Below are 16,989 nucleotides of genomic sequence, written 5' to 3'. Positions count from 1 at the left end.
GATTTTATTTATTTATTTATTTTTAAATTATACTTTAGGTGAAGGTTGACAGAACAAACTAGCTTCTTATTAAATAATTAGTACTCATTTTGTGACGTGGGTTACCAACCCCACAGCGTGTCAACGCTCTCCCTTTCCGACCTTGGGTTCCTTATTACTAGCTTTCCTGTGCCCTCCTGCCTTCTAGTCCTTGCACCTGGGCTTGTGTGTCCCTTTAGTCTTGTTTTATTTTATGGGCCTGTTTAATCTTTTGCTGAATGGTGAACCTCAGGAGTGATTTCATTACTGAGCTAAAAGGGTGTCTGGAGGCCATACTCTTGGGGTTTCTCCAGTCTCTTTCAGGCCAGTAAGTCTGTTATTTTTGTGAGTTAGAATTTTGTTCTACATTTTTATCCAGCACTGTCTGGGAACCTCTATTGTGATCCCTGTCAGAGCAGTCAGTGGTGGTAGCCGGGCACCATCTAGTTGTGCTGGACTCAGTTTGGTGGAGGCTGTAATAGTTGTGGTCCATTAGCCCCTTTGGACTAATCTTTCCCTTGTGTCTTAGGTTATCTTCCCTCTCCCTTGCTCCCCAAGGAGTGAGACCAGTGGAATATTTTAGATGACTGCTCACAAGCTTTTAAGATCCCAGACACTACTCACCAAAGAAGAATGTAGAACATTGTCTTTATAAACTGTATTATGCCAGTTGAGCTAGATGTTCTCCAAGACCATGGTCCCCAGCCCTCAGCCCAGTAATTCTATCCCTCAGGGAGTTGGGATGTGTCCATGGAGCTTCCATGGCTTTGCCTTGCACAAGTTGTGCTGGTTTCCCCAGTATTGTATACTGTCTTACCCTTCACCAAAGTTACCATTAATATATTGCCCATTTAGTGTTTTTCCATCCCCACCCCTCCCCTCCCTCATAACCATCAAAGATTGTTTCTTTTTGTGTGTAAACCTTTTTATAAGTTTTTATAGTAGTACGCTGATACAGTATTTGTCCTTTCGTGATTGACTTACTTCACTCAGTATAATGCTGTCCAGATTCACCTATGTTGTAAGATGCTTTCCAGATTCATCATTACAACAAACATGTTGAGATAATTTAAGACTAAGATTTTTCTTAACTAATAATAATAACCAACACTTAACTGTTCCAAGCACTGTTTTCAGTGCTTTACATATATTAACTCCTTTATTTCCATACAACAGTCCTATGATGTAGTAGATATTAGAATTTTCATCTGCAGATGAAGAAACTGAGGCACAGAGAGGTTAAGTAAATTTCCTAAGATCACACATAAGTGGAGGAGGTGTGACTATGTCCTAGGCAGATGATCTGGTCTCTGGAGTCTAGCCTTTAACCGGTACACTGCCTTTGGAAAAGTTACACTTCCAGGTGTATGTACCACTAGCATATTTGCACATTGGTATCAGTTCTCATCTGGTTGTTTTAAAAGTCAAATCTAAGGTAATTATAAGTAGTGCGTAATTTGAGAGATTGGTCAGATGATTCATTTTAATAACAAAAAATGATAAATTTTTAAGCTTAGAAATTGTAACTCTGTTTCCTCTTGAAACTTTAAAAATTGAATTGTGAAGATGTCTGTAACTTCATTGGAAGTTACCAACTTGTGACTTGACTTCACTGTCAGCTCCAAATGACTAGAGGAATGGGACCCCTAAAAGCTCTTTTGCTGCTTCTCATAGTGTTAAAGGCTAGGAGGGAAGGAAGAGAAAAGAACGTGGAGCCCAGGCCTCAGCCTGCCCACCACTTCTCAGAGGTTGTTCAGGGCTGGTTTATGTTTCTGTATAGCCAGGGTTAAGAACTTTGAAGTACGTACACTTTGAGGGTTTTCTTTTGGGAGACATTTTTTTTAGTACAAATACGTATCAAGGTATTAAGTAATATTTGATATGACAGAATATTCTTCCAACTTTTTTTAGTTTTGTTCATTTTCTGTTCTCATTTTTATTATTTTTATTCCTAACACTAGAGTATACTGTCGAGCATATGGAATCATTACATAACTTTCGTATTTTGGTAAAAATGAGTAAGGCAGCTAGGTAGACGACAGCAAGTACTTTGAGTTATGCATTGTTTGAAATGAGCTCTATTCAACAGCAGTTTCTGGTGCATAGAAATGTTCATTATGGATTGGCATTAGGTATTCAGTATTTTAGTAACCTAAACCTAAGTTTTCCTGATAGTATCATTTTATCAAAAAATAGATATGATTTATTGTACAGTAGGACTTTTGAGACAAATTATATCTTTGTGTCTGTTTCCCTATTTTTCATAAAATTTCTGATAAACTTGAGGATTTGACAAGTTGATTTGGGGGGCTATGGGAGAGATTTATAGAAAATTAATTTATCTGCTTATGTTCTGTCACAGGGGTCCTGTTATTATTCAAAACATCTTAATATTCACACTTGGATAAGTAACATTAGATGGGTTGGTGTTTTTGTTGGTGGTGTTTTAGGAAATGGGGCGATGTCAGTGAGGAAATGGGTTGTCCATTCATTTTAAGGTTGCCAACTTTGCAACAATGGAAGATGAGGAAGAACTGGAGGAGCGTCCTCACAAGGACTGGGATGAGATAATTCCAGAAGAACAAAGGAAGAAAGTGGAGGAGGAGGAGCGGCAGAAGGAGCTGGAAGAAATTTATATGCTGCCTCGAATTCGAAGTTCTACTAAAAAGGTGATCAAGTGAGATTAAAGATATGAAAATACTTCTTATGCTGTGAGGGCTACAGACGTGTGTGCATTATTTAAGGGAGAGGGCTGCAGGGCAGAGTTACTCTGTGGGATACCTCGCAGAGGAGAAGAGAAAATTGCACAGGGCTCATGAGCACACCCGTGAGACATTTGGTTTTTGCAAACTGGCTCTTTGTGAAATGGCTGGATTGGTTCTGAGCTTGACACAAGTTTGTATTTTGCCTTTGAGATGAGAACCAGTAATCTTAGCAATTTGTATCTAATTGGCATTGCCATCTACTTTTAGAGAGTCAACTGTTTTTTTTCCTGAAGTGTTCATAGCACTGAAATAAATGCTTACTAAAAGATTACATAACAGCTATAAATAAACAACACTACATAACAGCTATAAATAAAGAACAAACACAGGCCTCACAGCTTAGAGAACATTACATGCGCTGATTTGATTTTTGCAACAACTTTGAAATAACGGAACAAGTTTTTTTTTTTTTTAAACCCAGTTTTCTGGAGATAACAGACTCAGATTTGTCCAAGATCATAGTAAATCAGTATTAGCTGATGCTCGCTACTGTGTACTCAGTACTTACTGTGCTCCAGGCATAATTCTACATTTATTGATTCATTTAATCCTTGTGAAAAACCCGTGTTGTAGGTAACGGTTATTCTCATTTTTCAATGAGAAAGCAAAAGCCCAAGACGTAAAGTAACTTGCCCAAAGAAACAGACATGAATCTAGAATCCAAATATTTTTATTCCAGCTTACTTATCCCTATATTATGTCTTTGAAAATATCCCAGGCAGGTTTTCCTTCCTTACATGACATCTGCCCTTTTGTTTGTTAAAGGAAAATGAGTGTGTCTGTTAGGATAGGAAGCTCTGTATACCAAAGATGGGCCGGTTTTAGTCCCTAGGCCTCTTGGGCCTGGCATTTGCTACAGTGTGATCTTTCCTGACTCTTCTTCAGGCTCAGACAAATGACAGTGACTCTGATACTGAGTCTAAGAGGCAGGCCCAGAGATCCTCTGCCTCTGAAAGTGAGACAGACGACTCCGATGATGACAAGAAACCAAAGCGCAGAGGGCGCCCACGAAGCGTGCGGAAGGACCTCGTAGAAGGATTTACTGATGCAGAGATCCGAAGGTGGGTGGAGGCTCTGTTCTTGCTTGAGCTTATTCGGAACGGCGTCCTGTAAGGCTTAGGCTGATTGGATCACTGACATTTGTGGCAGGGTAGGCAGAGGCGAACATCCACTAAAAATGCAAGTGAAGTTGAGTCTGCCCCCAAATCTCTGGGATTCTTCTTCCTTCTCCAAGGTTTTCCTCAGTTCAGATCTCTCTTGCTTTTTACTCATCTTTTTGTGTTCCCCTTATTATTTGGTTATTCAGAACAGTTTCACAAAGGAAGTCTAACCAGGGGAAAAGAAGCAATTCCGACTTAAACATTTTCGAGTTACAATGAAATGCATTTATGACCATCAGTATTTTTTTTCATATCATATCATTAGTAATATGTATTACGTATAGTTGATGTTATCATTCTCAGATGTTCACTTGCAGATGTTCAATTTTATGATTTAGTGATTGTCTTAGGCTGGGTTCTGTAGAGAAGCAAAACTAGTGAAATGTGTGGAGAGAGAGAGAGAGAGAAAGATTTATCCCAATGAAATGGCTCACACAGTTGTGGAGGCTGGGTCAGATGTTGACTGGAGGCTTCCCTTGACTCACATGGTTGCAGGGGCTGACAAACCCAGAATTGTCACGTCAGTTGGCAGGGTTTCACAAAGCTGTGGAAGCCAGCAAAGGCTGAAGTTGGCAAATCAGACAACAGGCAGTGCTGGCTCACAGGGCCGCAGAGCTGGAAAATCCCAAAGTCAACAGGTGAGATGACAAGCTGCTGGCTCAAGCTCCAAGAACCACAGGTCAGATAATGACGAGCCAGAAGGAGGATCCAGAGCAAGCAAGAGAGCTTTGCCAGAACATCCTTATATATATTTGATGTAGGCCTCACACCTGAGGAAACTCTGCTTAAAACTGATTTAGCTGATTGCATCAGATCGCATGAAAGTGATTACTGATGGGAGATCACAACGTGGATGGCAATTACATCAGATTGCAAAATGGAGGATAATTACATAATACTGAGAATCATGGCCTAGTCAAGTTAACACATAACATTAACTATCACACTTACCAAAACACTCCTGTATAGCAGGCTATGGCCTGGTCCAGAGTGAAGTCAGTGTGGGGAGTCATAATGCATAGAAAGTTGGGCAGTGTTCAACTCTAAGGATATATGACAGTTGAACTGCTCACACATCAACAGCTCCAGCTTCACTATTAGGACGCTGACTCTGACTTCATCGTATACTAGACCTATTTTAAAAAAAACCCATAGCCGTTGAGTAGATTCCGACTCATAGCAACCCTATAGGACAGAGTAGAAAATGCCCCATAGAATTTCCAAGGAGCGGCTGGTGGATTTGAACTGCCAACCTTTGGTTAGCAGCCAAGCTATTAACCAGTGCACCACCAGGGCTCCATACCAGGCCTATAACGTGATCTTATTCAGCGTTTCCTACTATAAAAGCATCAGTTGTTAATTTGAAGCAGAGTTGTTCAGGTTTTCTCTAACACTTGTGCTGCTTATAACCCCAGCAATATATGTGACGAGTCGTGCCACCAAAAGTTGTAATCCAAGAAAGAAGGTGAAGAAGTGTCTAGACATGGGTGTAGAGATGAAGATCATGAAGGCCTATGATACTGGAACGGAAGTTGGTGAAATAGCTACTTGAGAAAAGACTTGTATTTGACCATTTCGATGGTCATTATGGATAAGAATAGGAATTTGGAGGCAGTTAAAGGAGTGATTGGTGTAAAATCGACAGTTGACAAAAAATAGCAAGGGCCAGTCTACAAGATGAAGAAGCTGTTGACGATTTGGGTAGAAGACCAAACCCAGAAGAGGATTTCTGTGAGTTTACTGATGATGCAAAGGAAAGCGTGCAGCCTTTTTGAAAACCTGAAGGAACAGTAATGTGAGTACTTTAATGCCAGCAAGGGCTGGTTTCGCCACTTAAAATGCAGATGCGGCTTACGTAATATGCATGTAACTGGAGAAGCAGGAAGTGCCGATGTTGAAGCTGCTGAAAAATTAAAGGATGAGCTGGACAAGGCAGTGAGATGTTACCATGAAATATATTAAGAAAGAAGGAAAAGGACCATACAGACAACTGTCACTGGTTTTCTGACTAGAAATACCATCACCATTCCCAGGGATAAGCCAGATGACCCAGAACTTTCCACAAGTAGAATTATTACCACAACTGACAAAATGCCAACATTGTCTAATTCTTCATCGTCAGAGTAAATTTTTATAATATGTGTATTCTTTTATATATGTTTATATTAAAATATTATCTGTAAGTTTATATGTAATGTTTCCAGCCTCCAAAGGCAAATAAAGGTCAGACTTGTAAAGATACTGATAATAAAAGGCAGTAATAATGAAAACTAAAAAGAAAAAAAAAAAAGTGTGTGGACTTATGTCAGAACCAGCATATAATGGAGTTGTTGGAACGGCATCCATTGTAAGTCGGGGACTCCCTCTACTTGGGCTTAAACTTTTTTTGTTTTTATTTAAGACTTTGACAACATACACACACACGCGCACACGTGCATACTTACATATAAATGTATGTATATATCTATATACAACGGAGTTAATTGTGATACATATAAAGTTACTCTCACCACTCCCACAACTCATTGTGGATGGAGTGTTCTTTAGATGTTTGTTAGGTCTAGTTGTTTTAATATTGTTCAAGCTCCATATCTCCTTATTAGTGTTCTGTCTAATTGTCCTATCCATTACTGAAAGTGGGGTGTTGAAATTTCCAACTATGATTGTCGAATTGTCTGTTTCTCCCTTCAATTCCGTCAGTTTTAGCTGTATGTATTCTGAGGCTGTATTGTTAGGTACGTACATTTTCTAATTGTTAGGTCTTCCGGATTGACTGGACCTTTTATCATTATAAAATGTCCTTTTTCTCTAGTAACATTTTTTGTCTTAAAATTTATTCGGTCTGATATTAGTATAGCCACGCCAACTCTCTTTTAGGTACTGTATGCATGGTATTTTTTTGCATTCTTTCTCTCAACTTATTTGTACCTTTGAATCTAACTTATATTCCTTGTAGGCAGCATATATCGTATCTCTATACAAATGACATGCACCCTCTGCATTTGTTTGCTGACTGCGCCCCCCCCCCCACGAGGCACCCTCAGAAATGCTGCCATGACAATCCTCCTCCACGTGTTGCTGTAAAAAAAAAAAAAAAAAATTAGCATAATGCACTTAGGAAAATACCTCATGGGAGGAGGGTGCGATCTGCAGACAAACGCAGAAGGTGTGCATTATTTATATAAAAATACAGTAGTTGGACCATGGCTTCTTTAATTGGATGGTTACATTAACATTTAATGTAAAAAATCCGTAAGGTAAGATTAACATCTGCATTCTGCTGTTTTTTCTATGTCTTATGTCTTTTTTATTTCTCTAGTACTGTATTTTGTGTTAAGTAAATATTTTCTAGTATACCATTTTAATTCCCGTGTTGTTTCCTTTACTATATTTTTAGTTTTCTTAGTGGATGGCCCTGAGACTAAAATTAACATTTTAACCTAAAACACTTAAGTTTGGATTAATACCAAGATAATTTCAATAGTATACAAAATCTTTGATCTAGTGTAGCTCTGTTCCCTAACCCTTCTTTGTGCTATTATTGATAGACAAATTGCATCTTTAGCCATGGTAAGCCCATCAACACGGATTTATAATTATTGCTTTACACAGTTATCTTTTAAATCAAATCATAGAAGAAAAGAGTTACAAACAAAAATACGTTTATATTGTCTCTATATTTACTTCATATGCTAAGCAAATAATCCGAAAAGCTGGACTATGTGAAGAACGGGGTGTCAGGATTGGAGGAGGGCTCATCAAAAACGTGCGTTATGCGGGTGACACAACCTTGCTTGCTGAAAGTGAAGACTTGAAGTGCTTACTGATGAAGATCAAAGACCACAGCATTCAGTGTGGATTACATCTCAACATAAAACAAAAATCCTCACGACTGTGCCAATAAGCAGCATCATGATAAATGGAGAAAAGATGGAGATCGTCATGGATTTCATTTTACTTGGAGCCACAATCAACACCCATGGAAGCAGCAGTCAAGAAATCAAAAGACACATTGCATTGGGCACATCGGCTGCAAAAGACCTTTTTAAAGCGTTGAAAAGCAAAGATGTCATTTTCGAGGACTAAGATGCGCCTGACCCAGGCCATTGTGTTTTCAGTCACCTCATATGCGTGTGATAGCTGGACAACAAATAAGGAAGACCGAGGAAGGATTGATGCCTTTGAATTGTGTTGTTGGTGAAGAATATTGAATATACCATGGACTACCAGAAGAATGAACAATCTGTCTTGGAAGAAGTACAGCCAGAATGCTCCATAGAAGCAAGAATGGCGAGACTTTTTCTCACATACTTTGGACACGTTATCAGGAGGGATCAGTCCCTGGAGAAGGACATCATGCTTGGTAAAGTAGAGGGTCACAGAAAAAGAGGAAAACCCTCAATGAGGTGGATTGACACAGTGGCTGCAACAGTGGGCTCAAGCATAGCAACAATTGTGAGGATGGTGCAGGACTGGGCAGTGTTTTGTTCTGTTGCGCATAGGATCGCTATGACTCAGAACCAACTCGACTGCTCCTAACAATAATTAACAACATATTATGCAGTTACCTTTACTGATGCTCTTTGTTTCTTCAGGTGAATTTGAGTTATCATCACCTCTTTTCATTTCTGCTTGAAGGACTCAGTATTTCTTTTAGGGCAGGTTGCTATGAATTGGCATCAACTTGTTGATGACTACTGCATTTTTACATAAATCACTTGAATATTCTACGTCTGTTTGCCAGCTGCGCCCTCTCCACCGTGAGGTATTTTCGCAAGTGTGCTAAGCCAATTTTTTTTTTCCGTGTTGCTGTAAAAAAATAGCATAGCATGCTTATGAAAATAGCTCACAAAGGTAGGGGCGCGGTTGACAAACTTAGAATGTATGCGTTATTTGTGTAAAAATACAATAACTACAACAACAATATGCTAGCAGTGAATTATCTCTGGTTTTCTTATCTGGGAATCTCTTAATGTCTCCTTAGTTTTTGAAGGATAGTTTTGCTGGATATAGAATTTTTGATTTGATGATATTTTTCTTTCAGTATCTTGAATATGTCATCTCACTGCCTTTAGGCCTCTCAGGTTTCTGATGAGAAATCAGCTGTTAATCACTGAGAATGTCATTGACATTAAGAGTTGCTTCTTCTCTTGCTGCTCTTTGTCTTTGGATTTTGACATTTTGCCTGCGATGTCAATAGGTGCAGCCCTCTTTCAGTTTATCCTATTTGGAGTTCTTCAGTGAACTTCTTCCATGTGCAGATTAATGTTTTTTCATCAGATTTGGGAAGATTTTGACCATTATTTTTCAATATTCTTTCTCTCTTCTTTTTCTGAGACTCCCATTGTGTGTATGTTTGTATCCCATAGGTCTCTGAGCCTCTCTTTATTTTTACTCATTCTTTTCTTTTTCCATTTCATAGACTGGGTAATCTCAATTAACCTGTCTTCAAGTGTGCTGATTCTTTTTTCTGCCAGTTCAAATTAAGCCTCTCTAGTGAATTTTTCATTTTAGTTTGTGTAATTTTCAACTCCACAATTTCTGTATGGTTCTTCTCTGATTTATTGATATTCTCTGTTTGGTGAGATATTAATCTCATACTCTTTTGATTCTTTAGATATGGATTTCTATAGTTCTTTGAATATATATGTGTATATATTAATCTCATACTTTGTTGATTCTTTAGATATGGATTTCTGTAGTTCTTTGAAAATATGTGTGTATATGTATGTGTGTGTGTATATATATATAAAATAGCTGATCTGTCTGATTAGTCAAACTCCTGGGCTTTCTCAGGGACAGTTTCTGTTGACTGGTTTTTTCCCTTGTGTGGACTATACGTGAGCCCTGGTGGCACAATAGTGAAAACACTCGTCTGCCAACCAAAAGGTCGAGGATTTGAACCCACCAGCCACTCTGTGGGAGAAAGATGTGGCACAGGCTGGTTCTATTATGATCTGTAGGGTTGTTGTGAGTCGGAATTGACTCAGGGACAGTGGGCTTGGTTTTGGTTTTTTGGTATGGGCCATACTTACTTGTTTCTTTGTGTGTCTTGGAATTTTTTTGTTGAACACTAGACATTTTAAAGAATATATGTGACAGTTCTAGAAATCAGACGCCCCCCCGCCCCCCTTGCCCACTGCCCAGCCTGAGTTTGTTTTGTTCGTTGGCCATTGTTACTGTTGCAATGTGTTTGTTTAGTGGCTTTCCTGGAGTAATTTTGTAAAAAAATAAAGTCTGTAATTTTTGTCATGTCATTTGAAGTCTTTTCTCAGTTAGCTTAGTGGTTAGCTAATGATTGGATAGAGATTCCCTTAAATGCTTTGAACCAGTAAGTCTGCCAGCCTTTGCTGAGGGGCTGTGTGTGAATGTCGGGGTGTGTTTTCAAATGCTTTGGCAGGCAGTTTACCACTCTGCCTTAACCGTCAGTTCCTGCTTCTGCAGAGCCTCAAGATCAGCCAGAGGTGAGAGATTAGGAGCTTCTCAGGTCTTCTCTGAACGTGCACACAAGCCTGCATATGTTTGGCCTTCTAGATTCCTTGGAATATGCCAGAGCTTTTCAGAGTTTTACATAGATGCCTTATTCCCCAGTTTTCCCTTTTCATTTATGGGCCAGCCTCTTCCTAGTTCCGACTAGAAACATAGCCTCAGGCAGCTGCGGTTTTAAACATTTGCTGCTGATTATTTTTGACCTTTGAACTGTAGATAGGGAATGTGGGTAGAGCTGTTGACATAGCAAGTGCTGAGTCAGGTCAAGTAGATGACAAGCCCTGAGAATGGAGCTTTTCAGTGAGCTCCTGGATGAGTCAGAGTCATAGTCCTCTGGAGATGGGACTTTTAGGGAGTTCCAAACTCGTTTTGCCCCCTCCAGTGGCTGCTACACTAGTAGTTTTCACAGTTCTGTAGTTAAGAATATGTTGGTTTTCAAGGCTGTCACTGAGTTGGGGAAAGGGGATGGGAATAGGGCAAGTTAAAATTCCAGAAAGCTTACTATTCTTAGCTGGATTCAATTTTTTTTTTTTTTAAATAAATGCTTCTTGGAATGCTACAGGTCATTGGTTGATTTTCAGAATTCTGACGAAGTTGATTTTGATAATTTTTGCCTGTGTTGCTTTTATGGAGGAACAGGTTTTTGGAGATCCATTTTCCTCTACTGCAGAAGTCCTCCTCCTCCTCAGTATTGTTTTGATGAAAACATCAGACATTGTATTTCAGACATTGACTATTTCAGCAGGAAGGAGAAGGGTAGAGATGAGGGATCATCCTCAGGTTCACTTTCATTTTTAACATTTTCCTAATTCTTGTATCCAGGCTGTTCGTTTAATATTATTTCTCAGCAATTGTCATATCCAGTGCTGCTTCCTTCGGTCTGTGTACTCTTATTTTCGTTTTTCTCCATAGTATCTTTCCTTATTCTGTTACCTCACCAGATTACTATAGTAATTTTGCATATTACAGTGATGCTGTTGATGTAGCATCCTGCTTGTTAGTGAAGGTGCTAAGTGATTAGGTTGTAGGGATGGGGAGAAGATAACGTGGGTTGGTTTTAGCATGGTTTAGGGTAGCGACTTGTGGAAGTCTAGATTGAATTTTGGTTGGAGACAAAGTTGGGTGGGAGGAGTTAGAGGTGTTTCCGAAAACAGTATTAAGAGTTTATAAATCATATGTTTATTTTACTTTGCCTCATTCCCAAAAGAATTTGAGGCCATCCTAAAAATCATATAGCTGTCTTATTGGCTAGAAAATAATGAAAAAATATTGCAGTAAAGGATTAAAACTAACAGGGGATTGAATAAACTGTCAGATTTTTATCACAAGAGAATTACGGTGATTCAGTCATCTGTTATACATTAAACTCCTTAAACTTGTACTTTCTGAACAGGATAATATTAGAGTTAAGACACAGTTCTCTAGCATGTCTCTAAGCAGTTTCATGGGGTATGATTAGTCACTGAGGATAAAATTGATCTTTAATTTGAGTAGAGTTTTAGCACTCATTATTTTAAATTGACTAGTTTCAAAGACATTTAATATTTATTTAGTGGCAACTGAAAGGGTTGAGCCTAATCTATTTTTGACAGTTTACATGACACATTTCCTCATAGAATATGTTGGCATTAACATAAGGTCTGTCTTTGTTTTTTAATATATTATTATTATCATTACTATTATTTATCATATTCTCAGGTTCATCAAGGCTTATAAGAAGTTTGGTCTCCCTCTTGAACGGTAAGCTTGCTAATAGTTTATCAGTCTCTTTTTCAGTTTTATTTTATAATAGGTCTTTAATTTTTTTTTTTTTTTCCATTCTAATGCTGGGAACATTTTTTTAATGGAAAACCTTTTTTTTTTACACAAACATTAATTGGGTGCACCATTTGTGCATGTATGTCACTGTGCTAGCCTCTGGGGAAGGGTAATAACAAAAATGGAAATGACATATCATCCTGCAGAGATTTTACCTTAGTGAGGAAGATGAAGCAAATACATTCAGCATTGTAGTACAAAGAACTAATTTCCAGAAGGTATGTTCAGATTACTCCTGTTGAGAAGAATATATGTAGTTGTTATTTTTATTCTAGTTCTTAGATTTAGTAATGCCAAAGATAAAAGGCTCTTAGTGATTTTGTAATCATCTTCTACTAAGTAGGGCTGTTTTGGGGATTAAGTGCAAAGAGCTTATAATGCCTTACTAATGGTTGTGGTGGTGTGGTGGTTAAGTGCTATGGCTGCTAACCAAAGGGGCGGCAGTTTGAATCTGCCAGGCACTCTTTGGAAACTCTATGGGGGCAGTTCTGCTCTGTCCTGTAGGACCGCTATGAGTCAGAATCAACTCGACAGCACTGGGTTTGGTTTGGTTAATGGTTGTTGGGTGCCGTTGAGTCAGTTCATAGTGACCCTGTAGGACAGAATAGAACTGCCCCATAGGGTTTCTAAGGAGCGGTTGGTGGATTTGAACTCCCAACCTTTTGGTTAGCAGCTGAGCTCTTAACCACTATGCCAGCAGGGCTCCACCTTGCTAATAGTAACTTCCACAAGGGTTAGCTGTTGTTACTATTCTACCAGCATTCAGCAAATGAATTTGGAAGTTTCATTTTAACAGAACTCATTTCAGTTAGGTTGGTATTTTGCTTTGTACAAAGTCACCAATTCCACCTTTAAATATTAGTAGTGGTTTAAAGGAAATATCAGGTTCCCTTATTCTACTACTGATAAACTTCTAGAGTGGATGAAAATTCCAAGCCTGTTTATTTTGTTTTGCCCTCTCATTTGGAGAGGAAATGGTGCTGTGTAACAGTAAGCCACACAGAAACCAGGAAGGTGAGGTTCATCTTTGTGGGACTGTTGCTGACTACCCAGGGGTAGAATGCCTGTCTGTGAGCAAGTTATAGTAAAAATGAACAGGGTGTAGAAGAGTGGGCATGGCACCTTTTGGCAGCCAGATTTCTAGACATGCGCCTTGAAACGGCTAATAAAGGGAAGCAGAGAAAAGTGTCTTTGTGGGAGCAAACTTACGTAAAACCTGGTGGTAAATGCGATGTTAGAGAAGTGGGCACAGGGTCTTGAAGTATCCCTGTATTTGTCCTTCCTCAGGCTGGAGTGCATAGCGCGGGATGCTGAGTTGGTAGATAAGTCCGTGGCGGATCTGAAACGCCTGGGAGAACTAATTCACAACAGCTGTGCCTCAGCAATGCAGGAATATGAAGAACAGCTGAAAGAAAATGCCAGCGAGGGTAAGTCAGTCAGTTACAGAGAGTCTCCAGAACCTGCCATCTGTATACCGGGATTTCTGTTGCTAAAGGGCTTTTTCAGAACAGAGTTGTATGTCACGCTTTTCTAATGCTCTGAGGTGCGTATTCTTACCTGCCTTTATGTGAGCTCAATGTTGTAAGATCCCAAAGATCTACTCACAGAGGAAGGTGATTTGCAGGAAGGGCGTGGAGTAATGAGCAAGGTGAAATGGTTCATTTTTATTTTGTGATAGAAAGTTGAAATTGGGTTCAAAGATGTTAAGAGCTGAGTGGACAAAGCTGAATGGACACATCCAATATTTGGCTGCAAATGAAGGAATTCTAGACCACAGGCGTTGTTAATAATCTTGGATATACATATACATTGTGTTGTGACAAACTGAAAGGAGTTAGAGAGTTAACAGAAATACGCAGACTATTGGATGAATGTCGGAGAGAGTTTTGATATGGCTAGAATTTGTTGTAATTGGTTTAACCTGTAGTGTGCTTTTTCTTAGGGACCAGAAAGTTTTTGCCTGTCCCAAGTGGTACCTCTCTGAAAGTGGGAGGTGTGGGGATGTTTGTGAGGAGATTGGTCTCATAGGGTACTCTCGTAGCAAACCTCAAGCAAAGAAATGAGGGTTTTGTCATTCCATTTCACCAGACTGTGGCGTGTGCCATTTCCTTTATTCTTTCGCCACCCTTCACTATGCTGAGTAAGGCTAGGGAGGTGCTCTCAAGTTACCATTAAGGGTCCAGACTCTGGAGGCCACTAGTTACCTGGAATCTTGCTTCTGCCATTGCCTATCTACAAGGCCTGGTGCAAGTTATATCCCAGCAACTCTAACCTTTTGCCAAGTGGAGTAATAGTGTCTGTACACTTACAGAGGGTTTGGACGATTAATTGAATAAGACTATGCATGTGAAGTGCTTAGCATAGTGTATGGGTTACAGTGTTAGCTATTATTATTAAGTAATGAAGTAGTTATGCTCTGGAATTTTCCTTTTCAGAATATGATTGAAGTTTATAGTACAAAAAAATCTTAGATCTAGTCAAAACTTTTGAAAATACATGTTCTTCCTTTGTGAAAGAAATCTAAGTAACTTGAGTAGTTTGGACAAGGATCTGGATATGTTGTTTTAAACACTCAGAATAAACCCAAAGTAATCTTTTAAAGTTTTACATTTTTTAAAGTTTTTTGTAATTGTTTTGAATAAGTAGTACGTTCACATGGCTGAAAAAGGAAAAACAGATAATTTATGTTATGGATTGAATTGTGTCCCCCCAAAATACGTGTTGTAAATTCTAACCTCTGTACCTGTGGTTATAATCCCATTTGGGAATGGGTTGTCTTTGTTACATTAACGAGACAGAATTAGTGTAGGGTGTGTTTTACGTCTGTCTCTTTTGAGATATAAAAGACATTAAATAAGAAAGTGAAAAAAGCAGAGATGGGGGAAGAGAGATACCAAGCTACGTGATGATCATCAAGGCACCAAGGAATAAAGACCTTCCCCTAGAGCCAACAGAGAGAGAAAGCCTTGCACCCTAGAGCCAGCACCCTGAATTCAGACTCCTAGTCTCCTAAACTATGTGAAAATAAATTTCTGTTTGTTAAAGTCATCCATTTGTGGTATTTTTGTTACAGCAGCACTAGATAGCTAAGACAGAATTATTTGGTACCAGAAGAGTGGGGTGGGTAATGGATAGAGGCTGGAAGAGTTTTAAGGTGCCTAATAGTAAGAGCCTAGATTGCCCTGAAGAGACTCTTGGTAGAATTATGAATATCAAAGGCAGTTCTGGGAAGGGCTCAGAAGGAAGTGAGGAGAGCTATAGAGAAAGTCTCTGTCATCTTTTAGAGGGGGCACCAGCAACAGAATGTTGCTAGAAATGTGGTCATTAAATATGCTTCTGGTGAGGCTTTAAAAGAAAATGATGGATATACGATAATGGATAATGGAGGAAGGGCGATGTTTTTTATGCAGTGGCAAAGAACTTGTTTGAATTATGTTCAAATGTTTGGTGGAAGGTAGAGCTGATAAATGAAGAACTTGGATATCTGGCTGCTGAAATTGCTAAGCAAGATCTTCATGGGGCCGCGTGGTTTCTCCTTGCTGCTTATAGCAGAACGCGAGAGGAAGGAGATGGACTTAAAAATGAACTGTGCACAATGAAAACAGAACTTAAAGATTTGGAAAATTTTATACAGACAAAGGACACGTGTCCTAGAATGTTCACCAAAGATGTGGCAACACAATCTTTTGTTAAAGATTAAGCCTGTGGCTGATGGATTTAACCAGCTACCACAGCAGAAAACCTTTCAGCTTAGACTGAAGGGGACAGAGAAAGAGTGAAAGAACGCTTATTTGCCTCTTAGAATTCTACAGGCAAGAAGCAGGCCAAAGGAGCTACACCTGTTGTCCTCCAAGAAAAGAAAACAACCATCTCTAGAGCACCTTAGAGATCAGCAGAACTGTTGGAAGGGGCACAGGAAGCAGGGCCTTCTTGGTTTCAAAGGGTGAGGCATGGTCTTGAGGATCTCAAAGGGTGGGGCCACAGCCTCCTAGGTTTCGGAGTCGGATCTTTGCCAATTCAGTTCTGGAGTGTGGGGCTGTCATTAAGGTGTGTTGAGGGATAGAGCTGCTGCCCAAAGCTGAGGGGGTGGTGTTGCCATGCCCTAGGGGCAGAAGAACGGGGTCTGCTGGGGCTGAGGGTGTGGATTCACCACTCAGGTGGACTAGGAGAGTGGGGCGCCTAGAGCTGAGCGAGCAGAGTTGCTGCCCCATAGGGCCTAGAAGGCAGAGCTGAAGCCCAGGGCCAAGGGGCCTCCTCCCAGAATCCAGAGGGCGTGGCCAACACCTAGAATTTAGAGGATGGGGCCATTGCCCAGATTGTCTCAGAGAATGGGATTATTTTCAAGCCTTGAGAGCTACTGTAAATTGTTCTGCTGGGTTTTGGACTTGCTTGGTGCCTGTTACCCGCTCTTTTCCTCCAGTTTCTCAGCTTTGTAATGTTCCACTGTGGCACCCTGGAAACGGATAACTTGTAATCCAGATTTCACAGGCTCACAGATGAAGAGGGATTTTGCCCCAGGATGGAATATGCTTAATGTCTCACTCATATTTGATTTAGATGATTCAGAAGATGAGATTTGGATGTGGGGTTGATTTAATACTTCGGTGGTGATGTGATGGGGTGAATGTGTTTCGCATGTGGCAGGGACATGAATCTCTGGGGGCCAGAGGGTAGAATGTTACAGATTGAATTGTGTCCCCCAAAAATATGTGTTGTAAATTTTAGCCTCTATGCCTGTG

General features: G+C 39.7%; 1 protein-coding gene across 8 annotated transcripts in view; it reads left to right on the top strand.

The window, feature by feature from the left end:
• The window catches only part of CHD2 (chromodomain helicase DNA binding protein 2), a 152,607-nt gene that overhangs the window by 95,500 nt on the left and 40,118 nt on the right, over positions 1-16,989 (top strand). For all 8 annotated transcript variants that reach the window (XM_064267079.1, XM_064267080.1, XM_064267076.1 and 5 more), the window contains 4 exons: positions 2,517-2,687; positions 3,669-3,844; positions 12,131-12,172; positions 13,538-13,677. In XM_064267079.1, coding sequence (XP_064123149.1) covers positions 2,517-2,687; positions 3,669-3,844; positions 12,131-12,172; positions 13,538-13,677 — 529 coding nt within the window. The remainder of the gene's footprint in view (positions 1-2,516; positions 2,688-3,668; positions 3,845-12,130; positions 12,173-13,537; positions 13,678-16,989) is intronic.

The sequence above is a fragment of the Loxodonta africana genome, chromosome 13, assembly GCF_030014295.1.
Source record: "Loxodonta africana isolate mLoxAfr1 chromosome 13, mLoxAfr1.hap2, whole genome shotgun sequence".
Lineage (NCBI taxonomy): Eukaryota > Metazoa > Chordata > Mammalia > Proboscidea > Elephantidae > Loxodonta > Loxodonta africana.
Note: the sequence above shows the minus strand (reverse complement) of the source record. Positions and strands in the feature narration are given on the sequence as shown.